General features: G+C 40.6%; 1 protein-coding gene across 5 annotated transcripts in view; it reads right to left on the bottom strand.

Moving 5' to 3' along the window:
- Positions 1–21324, bottom strand: part of CNKSR3 (CNKSR family member 3) — a 58974-nt gene that overhangs the window by 12760 nt on the left and 24890 nt on the right. For 2 of the 5 annotated variants that reach the window (XM_075748370.1, XM_075748371.1), the window contains exons 2-6: positions 16439–16602; positions 7996–8198; positions 5324–5411; positions 2396–2437; positions 419–538 (exon numbers count right to left, since the gene is read on the bottom strand). In XM_075748370.1, the coding sequence (XP_075604485.1) occupies positions 419–538; positions 2396–2437; positions 5324–5411; positions 7996–8198; positions 16439–16602 (617 nt within the window). Of the gene's footprint in view, positions 1–418; positions 539–2395; positions 2438–5323; positions 5412–7995; positions 8199–15012; positions 15150–16438; positions 16603–21324 lie in introns of those variants that run through there. The other 3 variants (XM_075748372.1, XM_075748374.1, XM_075748375.1) reach the window with 3 other exon arrangements.

Raw genomic sequence — 21324 nt, 5'->3', positions numbered from 1 at the left:
CATGTCTTTCAAAAACACACACACACCATTTCTCATCACCTTGATAAATGCCCCCACCCCAGCCCCATCACTGGAAAACAGCTAGTTAAGGTAACCTGCAAAAATAAAATGATGGATTTCACAAGTATCTATGATTTTCCCAATGCGATGTTCCCAATATCCTAGTTAAGACACAGATCTGCAATACTTCACCACCCAAAACTATACTTGGGATCAAACCTAATAACATGCATACCCATCTCTGGCAGTCACTCCAGCATGTCACCTGACAATTAACTTCCAGAGTTCCACCCCATGCTTCTTTCTGTTCTCCACAGGATATTAATGGGTCTGAAATATCTTGCTATACACACACATGCAGTGGCTCACAAGACTACCTATTAAACACCAGGGACATGAGGACAGAATCGGTTCTTACCAGGCCTTCCCCAGGTTTAATGTTGGTTAAATGAACCTCCTCCAGACACGCACACTGGCTCATCAATGGATCTGTAGTTGATCGGATGGCTTTGTCACAAATGCCATTTAAAGTCTTGGCCTACAATGAGAACATACAGAAAAGAGTTAGTTAGAAAACTTCTCTCCTGGCTTCTTCCTCTCTTAAAAAATGGAAAGGAAATGAGTTCTAAAACTTGGTCCACTAATAAAGCATAGTTAAGAATCACCGAAATAGACAATTATTTGTACAGATCTATTCTACAGCATGTTTATTACTGTAACCTAGTACAAACCACCTGTTTCCATTAGTGCCATCTCATCATCACTAACAGACACCAACACATCCTCTATTTAAAAAAAAAAAAAAAAACAACCAAAAAAAAACCAAACAAAAAACCAACAACCACACAGCAAAAAAATTGGATCTGGGGTTTGTTTGCTTTAACAAACTATAACCCATTAAAATATTGAAACATTTTGATGATTCTTTGTGGGAACAATTGACAGTTTTTCATATTGTTCTTTATTTCTGCTATGAGAATAAAACTGTCAGAAAAAGTGAGGTGCTAGCCACTGACTTAGGACATCTAGCACTTAAACGTTTCAGTATAACTTCTCTCCACTGTGCCTCTGAGTTGACCTCTTCTGGAATGCTTACACAGGCAAGGTTCATATTTCCTTTTGACCAAAACATAACTGATCCTAAGCCAACATTATAACTAAAGGCGAATTCTGACCTCGCATGTGTGTCAGTGAAGTCAGAGGCAGAACGGCTTTGTCTTGTAGAATTTTTAACTAGCAGAATGGCTAATTAATCAGAAAGAAAGAAAAAAAAATCACAGTCCAAATTAAGGCTCCACAGCATGTTTTGGGTCTTGATGTTAACTGAAGCGATGCTGAAACTCAAAGTAGGTTACAAAAGCTTAAAGGATAGGGGAGGGAGGATTACTACACAGTACAGTAGGTAGTTATACACAATTTAGGAACCAGCAAGGTAAGCCACTTTTCACAAGGGGTTTGAATCCTTCAGTCAAAGTAGACATATGTAATTACAAGACGCAGGACAGGGCGAGCTGTCTTGTAGGAAGACATTGGTTTGGATTACAATGGACCCCGGAGACAATAGCTCCAATGTTTTTTGTTTGTTTTACATCAGATTTATAGAGCAACAATAAAATAAATCAAAACAATGCTTAAGTGTGAATAAGAGGAACTGATGAAACAAGGGAACTCCAAACAACAATACCTACTTCCAGAGTGGGTGTGCACAAATGGAAAAAGAAAGATGCAAAAAACTCCTTTTACATGGTCTCATTATTTATGGACAAAATTATTTTTAGTTATTGTGCTACTAAATTCCTAAGCATCTATGAGCTAGCGGAAGACCTTATCAAAGAGCACAGCCTGGTTCATGTCAAAAGCAGGAAGCGATGATTAACTGTTACAAAAATATAAAAAACATTCCATTACGTTCCTCACTTGGTCACAAGGCTGCTTCAAACAACCCCAAAAACTCACGCTCAAGTACAATCAGAGACAGAACTTCAGTTCTGTGCAGGGCAGTTCTTTTACATGTAGAAGCTTAATAAGGAATAGTGTCTGCTTATTAAGGCACTAAATGCACATCACAGGCGTAATTGGTTTATTTAGCCTATGATCATTCTACAGTACTACCCTTGAAAAATCTGAGGTCTAAATTCTCTTGAGAAAATAGCTGTGCAATGAAACCTTAAGGAATACTTAATACCATGCTATCACACACACTACCTGTCTGTTCAAATTTCATTGATTTCCTCTACAGCAAAGAATATTCACAAAATGGCCCATAACAATGTTTACTTGCACAATATGCTTGTATGTGTGGGATTGGAAAGCTGTTCTCAGTACAGTCGGCATAGAAGCCACCAAAATAAATGTGAACGAGGGCAGCTGAATTTGAACAGAAAGAGGTACTTACTACATTCTGAACTTTATCTTCCATGTCAGCCACAGTGCAGTCCTAAAAACAAAACAAGAACAAAAGCCCTACATTAACCAATAAACATGTAAACACATCATCTCTGAAAACTCTGCAAAACTGCCACATTAACCTCAAACTGAAATTGAGTTATTCATGCTGTAGAGATTAATCAGATTAGTTTCATCCAGTAGGGCTCAAATGTATGGTTAAACAACTATTTTCTGCCCCTGGTAGACAGCAATAATAAACCTTGAAAAATAAGAGAACATGGGATTCAATTACAGCAGCAGACTTTTCCAGAAAAGCAGAACCCTGCACAATAAAACTAGACTCTCAGAAGGCTGGGCACACGAGCTTGCCTTACAATGATAAACCCCAACTCAAGTGCTTCTCTGTCCCAGGCATCAAAATGGATCTAAAACATATTGTTAAAAATAGCATATTTTTTAAAAAATCACTTTTCATTCTACCGATGACATTCCTGCGTGTCAGAGGACTGCACACAAAGCATTATTTACACAGCCCAGGTACAACTGTCTTTGAACTGAAACAAGTTCATGTAACAGACTACAGAAGTCGTCATTGCTTTCTGCAAGAGCAGCCAAACTAGAGAATGGTATTAGATTCTCAGATAAAAAAGTTCAAACAGCAAGTAAATAATAAAACAAGACTTACAATATCTATAAGAACAAAATCCCAAACCCCAAGCATTTAAACAAGCTTAAATTTCCAAGATATTTGCCATTGACATCTCAACCTGCACAGCTACCACACAATCCCTGAAAGATGCATCCAGGAGCTGTGAACTGAAGCTGTTCCATATTTCTAATCATCTTCAACACTACTTCTGTTCCTCCCTAGCTCTATTCTCTGCTTTTAAATACAGAAATAAATAAATAAAAGAAAACCCCCAACAGAAAACCCCCATACAGGCCTTCAAATATGGGCGCACCAGGGATATAAAAACCAGCTCAGCTGTGTTCTCTTTCATGTTTTCATATGTCTTAACACTCTGTTCATTGTTGTAATGACCACCAAAGACTGAGGTCATACTTTTTACATTCTGTCTCCAAAAGTTTCAAGACTTTTCCTGAACACTACTACAAAGTTTAGACTCCATCATTGTGCATCAGTGTAATATTTCTCTGCTAAATACATCTGCATGAATCAAGTGAATGTCACCTACCATCATGTAGCCCAGTTGCTCAATATTGCAAAGCCCTTCCACTCCTCTTCATTTCTATTTACGCTGATTATTATTTTAATCTTAAAGTTTGCCATAATACTTTAAAAAATAGTGGAGTAAACTATGTTCCTTGTACCTATATATGTATCATTAAAGTCAACTGGAATCTTACTGCATTCTAGTCCTGCCTTGTTATTCACCCACTTTTACATACCATTTATGATTATGCCGAGCAACATTGGTTTCAAGAGAGCCACACTGGTCTCCTTTCCACTATGAGAACTGACCATTTATTCTTACACTCTATTCCCTACTAAGAAATACTAAGTCCAAAAACTCACCTAAAGACTTTTCAATTATATCTTTCCACGTCAGTGGACTCCTTCAGACCATTCTATGTATTTGCAGTGTCCCAGTACAAAATAGTGCTCATTCTTCCCCATTAATGCTTTTTCTCATATGCACCAATCCCATTATTACAGCTCTCATCAAATTGGTTTATTACAGCTCATATCAAATTGGTTTATTACAACTCATATCAAATTGGCAGAGAAGTACTCTGAGGCTAGAGTTGTATTTGCCAGTTTCCATTCCCCTGCCATCAAAGGCTGATTTAACTGACAGATTAGACACCATTTTTATTTAGTTTTATTAATACAGTTTAGCAATCTCATATCTCAGTTCCTGTAGCACTCTTGGGTGAACACCATCTGCTGCTAGAAACACTTACTGTTCTACTTCACAATCTGCAAATCCGTAGCTATAAATCACTGACTTTCTGCAACTGCACACGCAGTGCCCAAACAAGAAGGGCATTCAGCAGCAAGCCAAACTTGTACGCCTTTGAACTTATAATATCCAGACACTATCCTTCCACAATAATCCAGCTGATATAATTGGGTGTCATCATAGCTTGACAATTCACAGGATGTTTCTGTCCTTTGACATCATTCCCTCAAAACAGGGAGAGAATCACCCATGTCACAGGACATGGTCCTTCAGAGTTCAAACAATATACGACCATGGACCAAGGGCTACCAGCAAGTTTGGCAGGAACCAAAGCGTGCACACCATGCTTCACAGCCAAAGCAGCGACTCGTCGTCAGGACTGTTTAGAAGACAGGCAGTATTACTCAGAGCACAAAATTATCTCATTTGCCGAGACTGCCACAGTTGCTATGTGTCATTTTAGCTATTACCAATATGAGTGCTAATCACATAACTGAGAACTGGAAAGTTTTGAATCAAAACATTGTGGTCTTACACTACTGGAAGAGAAAGCCTGGCTAGTGGGGTTTCTATCAAAAAGGTGGCAGCTCCTTCCATTACATGCAGCATTTCTCATCTGATGGCTAAAACACTGTACGAGACAAGACTAAGAAGTCTGCAAGCATGGATATAATAACAAGAGGCATAGTTTTGTTGAGAATTGGCACTGATAGCTATTTTTCAACATGTCTAGAACTTCAAATGCAGACTATTTCAAAAACTAAATCCTACTTCCATTAAAGCTCAAGAAAACATAAGTAGCCTTTAAACTGTAGTCGCTTAAGACACAGCCAGCAATAGTAAAATTAGAAATTAAGTAAATAAAAAAGCAACCTCAGAAAAATGGACAATTGAAACTCATTTCCATATATGCCTTCCAATTAGCACTCTGTACACAGCAAGCACATCAGTTCCCCAAACACTCCTTTCCTTCCCTTTTGGAAAGCAAAGAGGAAAAGAAATCAGCTGACCTTCTGAACAGTAGTAGTGAGATCCAAGCAGAGCTGAATGATTCTGTTCTTCATTGATGAAAAGTCAGCAATACCTGTAAATGGGGTCCTGCAACAAGAGAAAATTCCCCTTAGATTGAAGGGACCAATCTTCTCCCATCCTACCTTATCAGTAAGGAACAGCATGTGAGAGCAAGCGCTGTAACTCTGACATCCACACAAGTGTGAGGACACAGTTTTACAATATAAATATTCCTGACTACATAGTCCTGCTTCGTCTTTCCACCAAAATAAGTGACTGTCCAGCTCCATGGTAAGCAAGTTCAGAGAGTAAAACCAGAAGAAATGGTCAATTTTCCAAACTACAGTTCTCTCAGCTGCATGCTTGAGTTGGATCACACTGATTGTGTTCTAAAAATCACACCCTTGGGTTTGCCAGCAAGTAGATTTCTAAAGTTCCAAGTCTTTGATTACTAAACTCAGACTGAAGGAAAAAAAAAAAAAGAAAGAAAAAGATTCTCTAAAAGAAGAAAAATGGATTTTCACATTTTACATTCAGAGCTACAGTGAGGCTCAATCTTAGAAAAGGATCATTATAGATAGGGCAGCTTTAGAGCCTACAGATTCTCACCTCAGATCCTCCAGACAGCTGAAAGGGCTAGAAGCGGGGGTCAGAAACCCCAGCAGGTTTGGAAATGGACAAGCCGGCCATCTTGCTGACAGTGAGCTGCAGAAGAAATTTAGGCTGAGCTGCCAGCAACGGGGTGAGAGGCACAAGTGTTAACGTCACTGCCTGGACACAGAACCGACTCCTTGCTGGAGAGTGAGGATATTGAAGGATGAAAGCTCTCCTTGCTGCCGGTCCCCATGCAGCTCTCCTCCTAACCTTCCTTCTCAGGAAAGCTGGCAAAGGGCTTGAGAATTTATGTTCATCTGTTATCATGGACAGCATCCCTGCCAGCATCCAACTGGCTCTGCTGCCTTATTGCTTCCGCTGCAGCTGTCACAAAACAACTCTGGCTCTTGCCAGGAAAAAAAAAATAAAAGGGGAAAAAAGAAAAAAGTCAGAGGAAGAGTCTCTCCTCAGTCTTCAAAGTGCAGAGCTAAGGCCACAATTTCAGCAGAACATTAAGAATTCTTTTAGAAAGGGACCTGCCAATGACAAGTAATTTAGAAGGTGGGAAGGGGAGAGGAGGAAGTCACATGTATGAGAAGCTGACCCAAATGGGAAGACTCCTACTTTTATAAGCCTGTTTGGATGCAATATTAAGAGTTTCACTGGTTTTAGCAAGAGTGGGAGCGCTAGAGTAGACACCCAAGATTAACAACGGGGTTACAGCATCAGTGGATAAGGGAAGATGACATCTAAGGGAAATTGCTACAAGTCATCTACCTGGACTTGCGCAAAACATTTGACACTGTCCCGTACAACATCCTTGTCTCTAAATTGGAGACATGGATTTGACAGATGGACCACTCAGTGGATAAGGAATTGGCTGGATGGTCGCACTCAAAAGAGTTGTGCTCAATGGCTTGATGTCCAAGTGGAGACCAGTGACGAATGGCATTCCTCAGGTGTTGGTATTGGGACCGGCACTGTTAACATCTTTGTTGGCAACATGGACAATGGGATCGAGTGCACCCTCAGCAAGTTTGCCAATAACACCAAGCTGTGTGGTGCAGTCAACATACTGGAGGGAAGGGATGCCATCCAGAGGGACTTTGACAGGCTTGAGAGGTAGGCCCATGCGAACCTCATGAGGTTTAGGAAGGCCAAGTGCAAGGTCCTGCACATGGGTCAGGGCAATCCCAAGCACAACTACAGGCTGGGCAGAAAATGGACTGAGAGCAGCCCTGAGGAGAGGGACTCGGGGGTGTTGGTGGACGAGAAGCTCAACATGAGCCAGCAATGTGCACTTGCAGCCCAGAAAGCCAACTGTATCCTGGGCTGCATCAAAAGAAGTGTGACCAGCAGGTCGAGGGAGGGGGTTCTGCCACTCTGCTCTGGTGAGACCCTACCCTGGAGTACTGCATCCAGTTCTGGGGTCCCCAGTACAAGAAAGACATGGACCTGTTGGAGTGAGTCCAGAGGAGGGCTGCAAAGATGATCAGAGGGCTGGAGCACCTCTCCTATGAAGAAACACTGAGAGAGCTGGGCTTGTTCAGCCTGGAAAAGAGAAGGCTCCAGGGAGACCTTCTAGCAGCCTGCCAGTACCTGAAGGGGGCCTACAAGAAAGCTAGAGAGGGACTGTTTACAAGGGCATGGAGTGACAGGACAAGGGGTGATGGCCTTAAGCTGAAGGCAGGTAGATTTAGATTGGAGATTAGGAAGAACTTCACTGTGAGGGTGGTGAGGCACCGGAACAGGTTGCCCAGAGAGGCTGTGGATGTCCCTTCCCCCTGGCAGTGTTCAAGGCCAGGTTGGATGGGGCTTTAAGCAACCCGATTAGTGGAAGGTGTCCCCGCCCATGGCAGAGGTGTTGGAACTAGATGATCTTTAAGGTCCCTTCCAACCCAAACCATTCCATGATTCTATGAGATTTGTCCACTCAAGGCATTCTGGCAACACCAAAAAAAAAAAATGGGAGGAGCGAGATCAAGAAGATCTTTATATCCAAGCATCTATAAATTGCCCTACAAGGAGAAACAATTCATTATAGCAGTAAATTAAAATACGAAGATTTTATTCTTACCTGTCCAACCATGCAAGCAAGGCTTTAGCAGCACCAATAAGCTCTACCACAGAAGTAAGAAATTCATTGGGGGGCTTGCGAGAGGTATTCCCATCATAATTTGAACTTTTCCTACGGCTGCTGATGTAATTTTGCAGATTGTTGGATGATGCTCGCAGCCTGAGAACCAGGTTCTTCATATTGTCTGTTTCAAGGCCATAGTTCTGGAAAGAATATTATTAAATTTGATAAATCTCCCTACTGAGTCATCCTATTTATTATACCACAAGTTAGAAACTCATTTGGGATGAAAGGTCTGAGGATTTGCCCAATTTTTCTGGTTTTTGGCCAAAATGAAGCATCTAGGTCTTAGAAAGAAGGACCTACTTTCTAAGTTGTCCTTTAGCTTCTAGTAGACATGAAATCTTACCTTGAAGTCCCTGTTGCAAGTACAGAAGTAGGTAGAAATTGGAAATCACACCTACACCACAAGTGCAGCCTTACTGGACAAACTTAATTTCTGACTGTGCAAACTTAGTGATATTCCATGTACTGCTAATAAATAGCAAATGGGTTTAGAGTCAAAAGCTGTAAAAAGAATGGCTGGCCTCTGGTCCATATAGCCCAAAATCCCGTATCAGTGCCTACACAATAGCTGTTCCCCAGGACGGATTGCAAGCATATTCCAACACCCCCACAAACGATCTTGTCTGCACCCACCTATCTGCAGCTCAGCAGCCACAGGAAGGAATGGTGGTTAGGATTTCTACCAGAAATTCAGTTTCTTCTTTCAACCCACATGAATGTTAGCATCCTATGGCAAGGCATTCTACAAATTAATGACTTCCTTCAACACACATGCTATTTTCAAGAGTTTTTTGGGGGTTCTTTGGCTGGGCTGTGGGAGGACTACACAGTGTTAATGCTACCTTCATTTAGTGCACCTAGTTCTTCTACTGGAAGAACCAATTCCCTACTCACCTCCATAACAGGCAAGATTTTACAGACTGCAGTTGTCTTTTCCATATTGACAAATCCTAGACCTTCACCTTCTAAGATTTATTCTACACTACAGCCACTAAAAATACTTCCTGTGGGTGCCAAATCCCCTCAGTTTTACTGACATTAATGAGATTTGAGGATACTTTTCAAATCAAAATGAAATCCCAATGTTCTATCAGATCTCATTAACCTTTAAAATGCAGTTGGAGTAACAAGATTGTGTTGCTTTCCTTTAACAAAAAGAAAAAAACAACTGCTGTTTTTTCTAAAAATGTTTTCTATACTGTGGCACAAACACTAAAGTAACATTTCATTCACAACTAAAGATAAATTTAATCTGGCAAAAGATAAAAACATCTACAGGAAGCAAATGTAATTTCACAGTCAAAAGCTGGAATAAATATTTGGATCACAAGTTTTCAGCAACTGTGCTCCTTGATTACAGCAGTGCAATTTTTTGGAAGTTTGAAGACTGCATTAACACCATACATAGTAATTAAAACCATTCTTAGACATCATATTTTCAATTCAACAGCATCCTTATAAAATGTTTTAAAACCTAAAAAAAATTTAAAAATCTGTAAATCCAGTCTGTAACTTCAACTTTATAAATTCAAATACAACCAAACCACACTCCATAAGATTAAAACCCAATTGTTTTGAGCAACACATTCATCATCTCATTCCAAACATGCCAGAAATGCTACATTGCATCTGTTCTGAAGGCAACTCAATTTTGTAATCAAGATTTTCTTCTTTTTGCTGTCAGTGTGCAAATGTGTGAATCACATAGCAATCAATATGTTGCTGAGTACCTTTGCTTTTGAGTTGTCTCACCTTGCAAAACTTCTGTGGGCATTTTCTGAAAGTTAAGTCCTTTGTAATGCTTAGCTCTTTTGGAGTGAAAATTCCTACTTTTCTTTAAAAAACCCAAGAAATAGAAAACCCTACCCAAAAATAAAAAAAAAAAACAAACCCTGCCTTTATTCTTTTGCTGTTGCAGTTTCTTGCTACCAACCACCAAGTTCCATAGTTTAGTCAGCTATATTATCTATTCTTTTTCCTTTCCCCCTCAAAAAATTAAAGCAACTAAAGCAAACCTTAATTCCATGCAATTCCAAGTTTCCAGGATTCCCAACACTTCCACTTAGGATCACAGCACCACCCAGGCTGGAGGGAAGCTCCAGAGGTCTCAGTCCAACCCCCTGCTCACGGCAGGCTCAGCTCTGAGCTCAGACCAGCTTGTTCAGGGCTTCATTCTGCCAGGTCTTGAAAACCTCCAAGGACAGAAAACCTTTCTTGGCAACCTAATCTGCTGACTGTGAGAACGTGCTTCCTTAAACTCAGTCTGAACCTCTCGTTGCAATTTGTGCCCAAAGTCTCTCATCCTCCCACCATGCACCACCATGAGCAGCCTGGCTCTGTAATCCTGCTGACCCTGTACCCCCACAGTAGGTGCTGAGGATCTGGGGTCAGGCCTCCCTGAAGCTATCTCTTCCCCAGACTAAAGAAGTCCCAGGCCCTCAGCCTTTCCTCACAGGCAAGTACCACAGCCCTGACCAACCTGGTAGCCCTTCACCAAGCTCCCTCTAGTTTGTCCATCTCTTTGCTGTACTTGGGGGTGGGGGGCATACATAGACTAAGAGCACCAAGTAAAGGGCAATAATGACTTCCCTGCCTCTCCTGGCCATGCTCCCATTAACGCAGCCCAGGATGCTGCTGACTTCTTTGCTGCCAGGGCACACTGCTGGTGCATGGCTCCGTTTCCTCCACCATCAAGCATCTGTAAAACAGGCTGGATAATTTTACATGAAGTCATTTACAAAAGATGAAACAGAACCTTTGCCCCAAAGAAACCCACTAGTGTAAGGAGATGTTTCAGCTACTCCGCTACCTGTAAAATACCTACCACCTCCTGTGGATAAGATCCCAGTGGGCCTAAGTTACACAAGTGCCTCCCTCCTCCCCCTGAAGGCTCCTGGCAAGGAAGTAGCCTTAAAGTGCAGCCAGGAGTAGTGGTTGAGAGGATATATCCAATTAAAAAAATGCTACTGTTGCAACAGCAAAGGATATCCTTAAATTTTCTAGGATCAGAGAGGGAAAGATTTGGATTAGTAAACAGTGTTAAAGTACTTGCACACTGTCATGTGTGGCCTTATCACCTTTTAACAAAAAAAACCCCAAACAATACAAACCACCAACAAAAAGCATCATTTCAGACGCATTTTTTGTGGTCAGTTTTCTCCTCCTCACAGAATATTGCATATTAGTCTATTTTTGGAGGAATACTTTTTCACCAACAGGTCTGGGTGTGGGTTAAGTTTCTGTGACCACAAGAATTTCAAAGTAGCCGTGTGCCACAAATCTCCCCCTTTAACAGGGGAATTAGAGGATACTGACCCCCCTCCTCCCATAAAGGGACAGAAAATACAAAAAGATTTTTTTCTGTACAGCGGTATAACCACCTAATCACTCTGGTCAGAACTTGAGTCTTCATATATTTAAGCATCTCCAGGTCTTTCTTTCTGTCATTCAGGTGCAGATATTGTGCCCACCACCTGTGGGTGTCTGCAATTAGAGGTGGCCCCAGCATTTAAGACGACACGCATTGATATACCAGGTCAGACTTCAGCATTGGCTCTGAAACATTCACACACTCCTTATCACACCTCTTTCACCTTATTTATACAGCGGGTCAGTCCGGTGTGACTTTTCCAGTTCAGTTAGTTTTTAAATAATTCTGTCAAGTAGTTCTCAGTTTTGAGGTGGACTGCAGCCACACAGGTGTGGCCTCTGGAGATACAGGGGCTCCAGCTTATGACTGCAACCAGTCTCCCCAACTGCCTATCAAGAGCACACCACAGCCAAGCTCTCCAGTTAATGCACTAGGCTCTCCTACAACTTCTCCCAGTGACTCTACGGAGCGCACCTGAGATATCTAAACCACTTTGCCTATGCAGCATAACAGGGACCATGCAGCTCATCAGTACAGGTGACCAAATTCTCCAATTTTGACCTGTTTCCTTTAATACACAGAAAACACTATGATCTTTCACCAGACACAGCAACGCTTCTACCTTAGCCTGATACCTGACACCATCTCACCACCTCACACACAACCTCCTATTTGTGCTGTTTTTCTGCTCTTTCACTTGCAGTGGCAAGTCTGTTGGCAGGGCTGGTTTGGGGAACTAAACCATTAAAAAAAAAATCTATTCCCTTTTTTGCTGTAGTGTGGTCTCAGCTAGTTTAGCTCCCTGAAGTAGCTCACCTCAGGGTCAGCTGAGTGCAAGCACAAAAGATCACTAGTCAGAGGACAGGAGGGGGTGGAGGCAGCAGCTGACTTGGATTAATTTAACTTGTCAGGGAGCTGAAGCCCCAATTCAGGACAGATAGGAATGTTGATAGCATGGCAGCATGTCAAACAGCCTTCATAGCTACACACAGTTGTAGTGCAAAGCTTAGCAGGCTTTTCTGGAATATTTCTACAGGACTGAGACTACAATATTTAACAACCAAAAGGTTTTAGATGTTCCTCGTGAACCAAAGAACATGTTACATTTTCTTATTGCTCCCGATTTAAAACATCAAAGTTGCTTTCATCAAAACACAGGCTCAAGCCAGCAGTCAAGAGCACCCTGTGTCGAACATTCCCAGGTTGTTACTCATTAACCTGGAGAACCACATGCAGGGCTGGAGTGAGAGACAGCACGCACACGTGCACAGGACAGCACGTGCACACAAGAGTGCACGCTTTCCAAACTCCATTACATTTAATGAGAAAAAGCACACTGATCAAATAATTGCTCAAGGTCAGGCAGCCAACATAAAAATCAAATAATAAAAAAAAAAAAGCGTGGCTAAGCAAAGTCAAAAGAGCACAGCAGTTGTGTCAGAGCTGACTTGGGCTGATCCAGAGCTCTGCTACTGCCCAGGGGCAGCACTGCCTTCCCCTTCATAGCCATGTTCACATGTCACAGTGTGATGAGCTGAGCTGGATCTGCTGGCTGATCCAACTGAAAACCAGCTCTGGGGAAAAAAAAAATAATAAAAACAGATAGAAAGCCTGCTCAAAAGCTGATCCAACTCACTGCATGCCTATATAAACAGTAGAGTTAACACAAGGTACTGTCACACAATCACCCATTCTTGCTCTCTCTCTTTTAACAAAAATGCATCCTAAAGAATCCTTTGGAGTCCCAAATTTCCTAATAAACAGCACTAAATTTGAGACCTCTAGAAAACTGTCATCTTATGAGGTGGTGCATAGACATGGTGCTTTTGACAAGGATTAGTCACAAAGGACAAGTCTTCATGTACGTATGTTCTATTTCATGTTATGATGTTGTATTTTGCTGCACTGCAAATACACCAGCAGAACATTACTACCAGTGAAATAATCGAAGGCATAAATGCTAAAACCTATATTCTTTTGGTTTTGTGGGGGTTTTGGTGGTTTTTTTTTAGATTGCTTAAAACTAGTATCTCTTCATTGTAACCTCAAGAAAAATCAGCTGCTTTTTTTCTTCCAAACTCTTCCATCATACAGTGTAGGTGAAGATTCAGAAATCTAATCCAAAGAACACATTAAAAGTGAAAATATTTGCATGTAGTTTCCTGTTAATGCTTGGATTGTTTTATATTTATTAATCCCAAACAGGCAAGTCTACTCATCAGGCAATGACGAGTAAGTATTCAGTTTTCACCACCACTCCAGATGCTTTTTATCCCAATTATTTGGCTGAGAAAGCTTATTTTCTAGATCTCTGCCCCTGTTTTTGTGGGTTTGCATGGATTTAAAAAGCATACTTAGGTATGTTTGTTCCCCTCTCCCCCAAATACTTCAGTCAAGTAAGAAATTTCTTCTTCCCATCACTTTTTTCCCCCAAGCAAATATTGTCATCGACAAAAAGATGGAGGTTTTTTCCCCTCTAGGGAATTCAGTTTCTTTGATATGTCCTCTAAATTCCTTAAATAAGTCTTCAACACCTGTTCAGAGAAGTCTATTAGACCAGCTCGAGAGCAACGGAAATGTGTGCTTGCAGGAAACCTTCACTTTTTATCCTTGCCCACAGTCTCCTGCTGCCTCTTCAGCTGCAGCTGTTGCACATGTGGCCACTGCTATGAGATGATGAGGGAACACTGCCTCATCACCAAATCAGCAGAGAAAGATGTATTCACTTCTCTATTAGCAATACTGGTTCTAGAGTTCACTTTGCAGCAGCAAACACCATAGCTTGCAGATGTATTTTCAGCTTGGCAGTGTAGCTGTCAAAGAGGGCTCTATCCCTATGAAATTTTTTTTTAAAAAAAGTGTATTTGGTGTCCTTTCTAAATGAAAGGACTACCTTCACACTATATTTTTACAGCTCATCTACTGAGGCTGGAAAAAAGGTCTGTATGGTCAATGCTTGAAAAGAGTTACTGCAGAAGAAAGATGCTCCAAAGACAGCTGCTTCACTGCTTTTAGAGACACAAGTGTTCTTGCACTGTGACAGAACCAAAGCATTGATTTGAAGGAAGCTCAGCTGAAACAAGACAACAAGCTAAATAATTCTTGAGAACTCCAGGACTGGGGAACCAACAAAACCTCCTTCTCAGCCCTGCCTTCCCCTCCTGTCCCAAGAATGACAGCTTTCAAAGCCTGACCTCAGGCTGGCCTAGGCAATGCCACATTTCTATATGGGAGCTAAACATACAGTGGGGAGAAAAAAAAGAAGAAAAAAAAAGAGAGAAAAAAAGGAAAAAAATCACAAATAGTACCTTTGCTTTTCAATTCAAGGCCCCAAAAGTTAGGGAAATGTCACCATATATACACACACACACAAAAACCCCATCCACTAAATTATTTCAATACACAGACCCACTTTTAAAGAATACAGATGGAATAGGGAAACGTTTGTTCTCTCACACAGAAGAGACTGCAAAATAAAAAACTGTCTGTCACTAGAACTTAACACACTATGAATGGTGATGTAAACAACAATCCAAAAAACCTCAAGGGAAGGGGCATCAAGAAGGTGACAAAGGGCATACCTAAAACACAGGAATTCTTCCTCCACCTCCTAAAGTAACAAGGACATTTCGGCTGCGATATGAGACCTCTAATACATTAACTTGAGCTGCATTTCACAAAGGATTTCCAGAAATGAGTCTGAGGTCAAAACTTTTGTCTACAGAGGAAATTAGAAGGAAATTGTAGGAGATAAAACACAGCTTTAGGTTCTGGCAGTTGTCCAGCTTTGTTCATTTTATTCTAATATTTTAAAAAGTAAGAAGAAAAAAGTGCCTTTGGGGGCTGCCACATCCATTACTTCAGTCAGGACTGTGCACAGCACACAGTATGTTGACTAACTCACCAGACCTCTTCGCTCACCCAACAGATTATCCCTTCCCACAATATGAACTGCATTTCAGACTAATTCCATTCTTCTATTAGATTTTCAAGTTAAACATTAAAAAAAATTTTAGACATCCAATACTGAAGAAAAAAATAAAACATTTTCAAATACAAGAGCAAGTCCTTGGGAAACATTTCAGATTGTATGAAGTGATTTCATGAAATACACTTCTTTCAGTAAGGGCTAGTCAATTTGTTCCTGGTTATGGAGTACGAAGGATCCCCATAGCACTTCTCTGCAGTAAATAAAGCACATATCACAGAAGCAATAAAGACTCTCCAGTTTAAGAAGAGTATGCTCAGTACTGCAAGCCTTGCCTAGGTGAAGGGAAGGGAGGCCACTGCTGGCTGAGCAAGTCTTTCCCACCCTTCTCCACGATGTGATCGTATATGCCTCTGGTGCTCATTTGCTGCATTACATCAAACATGTCTTCAAGATTGTATCCAAACTACAGCTTTTAAATAAAGCCTGCACTAGCAAAACAATCTGAAGCATATTTATTCTCTTCAGAGTCTGTTTGTTTTAAAAGTATCTGTGCAGTTATATATCAGGAGTAAGACCGAGGAACAGCTTAAGTTCCAAATCCAATGAGAGTTGAACTCAACTGAGTTAGCAAAATACCTCTCGTTTCAAAAATGTTTTCTTCACTCTGTATGTAGACTACAGAATTGCCCTAAGCACATTTCAAGTGACGTGAGGAACCATTAGCAGTTGTCATTTCAACAGTATGTCTTCTATCTTCCATAACAAATTCACTCAATAGCAATTTTAATCGCACTATTCACTAACAGGAGCCACAAGCTCTAACAATGCCACTCAGACAACTTCTTTCTTTAGAAATGCAACCAAATTAATTAGCATTGCCTCTTATCAGGAAAATGTTAGAGCTATTAACACAAAGCTTGCAAGAATTAAACACATTCTTATTGTTTTCTTTTACTATGTTGTGTAACAGAAAGCAAGACACACAGGTATTCTGGTTTTATCAAACTCGCCTTAGTTATTCACCCAAAAGAGCACTTTAAGAAATTATTTGCGTGCCTGTTCACCACTTAACTAACCAGTGCACACAGGAGATCCACAGCCTCTAGAACCAGTTCCTGGTGTCCGATCCGTGAGATACCCAAGTCTTCAAGGTCCTGGTGAGAAATCTGTAACAACTGTTCACCATTTATCTTCTCTCGTTCAAATTTATGGACATACTGCTGCAGGCAATCATCCAGGCCTATCAAAGCACAAAAGAGAGAGAGAAAGGGATGTGGTTACAAATTGCTGTCTTTTCTTCCCCTTTTCTCCAGTTAAAAAAAAAATTAAAATTAAAAAAAACCAAACTCTCTGAAAGGCACAAAAGGCAAATTCATATAATAATTATGAAAGAAACTTGCAGATTGGAACTCGTACTACAGGGACACAGAAATGGAAAACACAGGTTATGTGGATCTTTGGGTGACCTAAGTCACTGCACGACCCACCTGCTCCTTGTAGATCAAGCTCAGCAGGTAAGAATGTCCGTTTGGTGTCCGTGTAGGCAACACTATCAGAGGGCATGTGTAGACTCAGCTATCAGGGTAACCCAAAACCCTGAGAGGCAACCAAAACAACAACAACAACCAAAAAAAGATAACGACAAGGCAAGAACAAAGATCTTGCTCAAAGCCTAGTTAAACAAGCAAACAAACAAAAGCACACAAACCTGCAGTTTCACATCCACTTTTTTTATATAGAAGGGCTGAATAAATGATGAGAGGAAAATGGAACAATCAAAGGCACAGCAAACAAAATGATGTTTGGCTCAAGTCTCATTATTCCATTGATTTATGAGACCCTGCAGCTTCCTGAATCAGCCATTCCTTTCCCTTGCTAAGGATTAATGGCACACACCAATAAGACATCGAATTCACTTTTGTATCTGTGATGTATTTTTAAAACAGTTTAGTGTTTTGTCCCAACCATATCCCCAAAATCCTCACTTTAAATTGTGATTCTATGATCCTGTTCTACAGTATCTCTTCCCCAGTGATTAGAGAAAGGATTTCTGGTTTTCATTTTGTTTTATTTAACGAAACTTCATGTGTTAATCCTGTTTTCTTGTGTATTCTCCTCATTTCCTCTGTTCTTAAAGATCCTGTACACAGCAACAATCTAGGGAAAACACTTGGATGGATGTGTTATTTTAAAGATGATGCAGTGCTCTGGATGCCCTGTTCCACTTCAACATATTAGCCAGAGCAAAAGGAACAGATCCAATTAGATGTGTTTTGTAGAAATACATCACGTTCACTGATAATAGCTGATGTGAGAAAAAAATTCAGGTTACATATTTGACATTTACTATGTGGCATCCACAATAGCTACATTGTTTCACCACTCAGTTTTAAAATTTGAACCTTGAGCTGTATAAAGGATGTTTATCCAGTACACTGGCTCAAAAGGAAGCCATTGAGATAGACAGGATGTTGAACGCTGCAGATGAGAAACACGAACAGCATCCTGAACTACAAGAAAACGAGAGCCAGAAGACCAGCACTCAGTCCCACTCACGGAGGCACAGTAGCAGCCTGGAAAACAAGCACTCCCAGCACATGCTACTGCCAAGAAAACATTCAAGACAAATTGCAAGCGGGGTTCTAGGGGTCACATGAAACACCCTCATTTCATAACAGCAGCACAAGCAGTCGCTGCTGTCTTGCAGTGCCTGGTCACAGCAGATCTGGAGCTTACGGACTCTCATCACACATCTCTCGTCTTTACACTGCTCGCTCAGAAATTAATGACAGACACCCTGGCGCTTAATAGTCACCCCTCTGCGTGACTCGGGCAAGTTTAATTATTGCAGTACATCAAAATCTGGCTGAACAAGCTTGACTCCTCCACGTGCAGAGCTACTAGTGTGCACAGCTTGATTTTTAAGCATAATTATGAGTGGGAAAACCCACATGCAAGATGAGCGGAGTCTCCCAGGGCTACAGTTGTTTGGGGTGCACGCTTGTTTCATCCCATCTGTCTTGGCAAGGCTGCATAAATTTTGAAAATTGAGCCCAGTGTTCTCTTTCCCACAGCCACCAAATTCTCCCTTAGGCTATAAAAACTTTTTTCCCAGGAAAAATAATAAAATGATCTGGCCTTCATTGTTTAACAATTTATTTTTTCAGAACAAACTCTCAACCAAGGCTGACATACAGTGCACATATTTGACATTCCCAATTCTTAATGCCGTCTTGCAGACCACTGTTTCCCATCATTTGCCACTGTAAGCCCGTAGTTTCCAATGCAAATTGCACAAACACTTAAAATAAAACACTTTATGCAACATGCAACAAAGCTTTAAATTTAAAATTTCTTGGATGCAATGCTGCTTTTGCCAACTATCCTTTCGGTGTGTTGACTCAACTTTCTAGATCCTCATTCTGTGCTAAAACACGAGACTCACAAATTTATATATTACCCTCAAGAAATACAACTATGGCTTTCAGCCTGCCTGTGCTTTTTTCCTTTTTTTTTTTAATTCATGCTTCCATGTTCTTGAAGGTCTGTTACAACTTGAACAGCTACCTCTAAAAACAATACTTCTACAATCACATAAGATTAAGTGACCAAAACTATGCAAACTAGCAAGTGAAGACAGACCCACACACTCGTGGCAAGCATTCACTAATGGTTTAAGAGGTGCTTACTAACACTGGTGGTGGTGTTATTTTTACTAAGAAACATAAGGAAAATCTTAAACATTTTAATTGAGATTGCAACCACATTTATACCCTATTGTTTAGTTATCCATTGCATGAATGAAATGCTTAAACATCATATGCAAACAAAAAATTCCTATTTCTCCGAGAGGGAAAGGAGAAGGGAGGAAAAAAGGACTCATAAATCAGTACAATAAAATAAACTAAATAATATTTAAGTCAAGTTTAAAAAGTCAACATTCAAATGCTGCTGGTAATCTAAATTAACTGCTCATTTTTTCCTCCAAACATCTCAGTTCTTTCCATGTATTTTCTCTGTGAACTTCAAAGCCTCATGCAGACTTAGTATTGCCCATTAGCAAAGTCTGGATGTTTTTGAGAAACTTAGATGAATTAAAAACTATAAAAAGCAGCCTACATTACTCAGAAAGATGCTTTCTTATGGCAGGTTCAAGCAAGAAAATAGTTTCCTCTATTTCCAAAAAAAATAATTTTTTATATAAAAATAAAAAAATGTATCTTTATCTCCTTTACCCACTGAAGAGCCCTTCCGAAGTCTAATCTATTTATTTTATGCTCTAAGTGTGTTTAAAAAGCATTTGTTTCGATTGCATGTGAGAAATCTTTATATTATTCCTTGCACATACATCAAAACCATGCACAAAAGGTAACAATCTTCCTACTCACATAACTGTTACAGAATGAGGGAAGATGGGAATACAAATAGCAATTGCAGAATGCTACCCAAGTTTTACAACAATAGTAGCAGTGATTTTGGGGGGAGGGAGGCAGACTAGTCTAGCTGGTGTTATTCCTATCAAGAAAACCCTTCTGAGGAACTGCAGTGTAACTTGAACAAAACTCCCTCCCAAATTTTGGCAGGTGTAGAGATGTGCAATAGATCCTAACAACTGTCTAGACTTTTCTGTCTACAATAACCTTCCACCACCATGCAAAGCACCCCAGAAGACATTCAATACCTTGCATTCACGCAAAAACATTAGGACAGGGCTTACATTTACAGATTTGCACTGATACCAATCTCAGTCTGCTTCCAAGATTAAGAAAGTTATTTTGAATAAGAATTGAGGGGAAAAAACAACTTTGAGGGTGTTAAGGGGGAGGCTTGAGTCTAAGCCACAACTATCAGTTTACTATTCAGAGAGAATTAGCATTTCTACTGTAGATAGATGTCAGCCATTCAGCAATGACATATCTGACTCTAAAAGTACTAGAGATGCGTGTTTTATAAATAGAGTCATTAAGTAGTTTCAAACTTTTTGCTCAACTTCTGTGCTGGACATTACTAAATAATTTACCTACCATAAAGCAATAAAAAACAGTTAACAAGTGTATTATGGCCACAGGTCCAAAACCAGCTGACTCGCTGCCTCTTCTTTCTTCCCATCATCCCACTCTTCCTCACTCTCTTATGAGACCTCAGAGTCTATATACTCCAACAGGGTGAGGGAGGGCAGGGAAGGGGAAATAGGGCAAGGAACTGAGGAAGAACAGGGAGGTGGAACTGGAAGGTGATGGGGATCATTTTCTGTTAGTTCTGGAACTTGAACAGATTCTCAAGATAGCTCATAAAATGCCAAAGCTGACACAAGGAAGCAGGAGGAGCACAAGCCACTTGAACTGAGGAAGAACTCTTAGTACAAGACCTTCTTCTTCACATAGCACCACCATGGGCATCGCTGCTCACAGGCTCAGGGAAGTATAGACTTACTACAAACATGTACTCTTGTCTGTTGGGCAACTCATTAACGAACTGGCAGCATTCAGTGTCCCAGGATAGCACCAAGATTCAGCTACAACCCTCAGCCCACCAAGGGGCTCCCTTGGACCTCAGACAGCTGGCTAGGCCAGACTGCCAAAGTCTTTTTTTGCTTCATAACCTTAAGAAACACACATTCAAACGTTGTAAGAATCTGACCTTCCCACCTAAGAAGGTTACTCTTATTCTGATCTCTCCTTCAGAGTCTATTCATTCACTACTTCTAGTCTCCAAGACACACCAATTTCAATCCACCCTCCCAAGCTTTGAAAGGTCATCAATTCTAAGAAAATCTTTGACATACCCCATGGTACGTGCTATTATACTATCATTTATATTCTATATCATTTTGTAATTGCTATCGTGATAGCTTCCTCCCTTCGTTTCCTTTACCTGTTTCCAGGACTGGAAGAAATTAATAAAGAAAAAGCAGGAAGGAATCAGGGCAGCAAAGGAACTCTAGAAAGACAAAGCACTGCTT

Source organism: Balearica regulorum, chromosome 3 (genome assembly GCF_011004875.1).
Source record: "Balearica regulorum gibbericeps isolate bBalReg1 chromosome 3, bBalReg1.pri, whole genome shotgun sequence".
In the NCBI taxonomy this organism is placed as follows: Eukaryota; Metazoa; Chordata; class Aves; order Gruiformes; family Gruidae; genus Balearica; species Balearica regulorum.
This window is presented reverse-complemented; position numbering and strand designations above follow the sequence as displayed.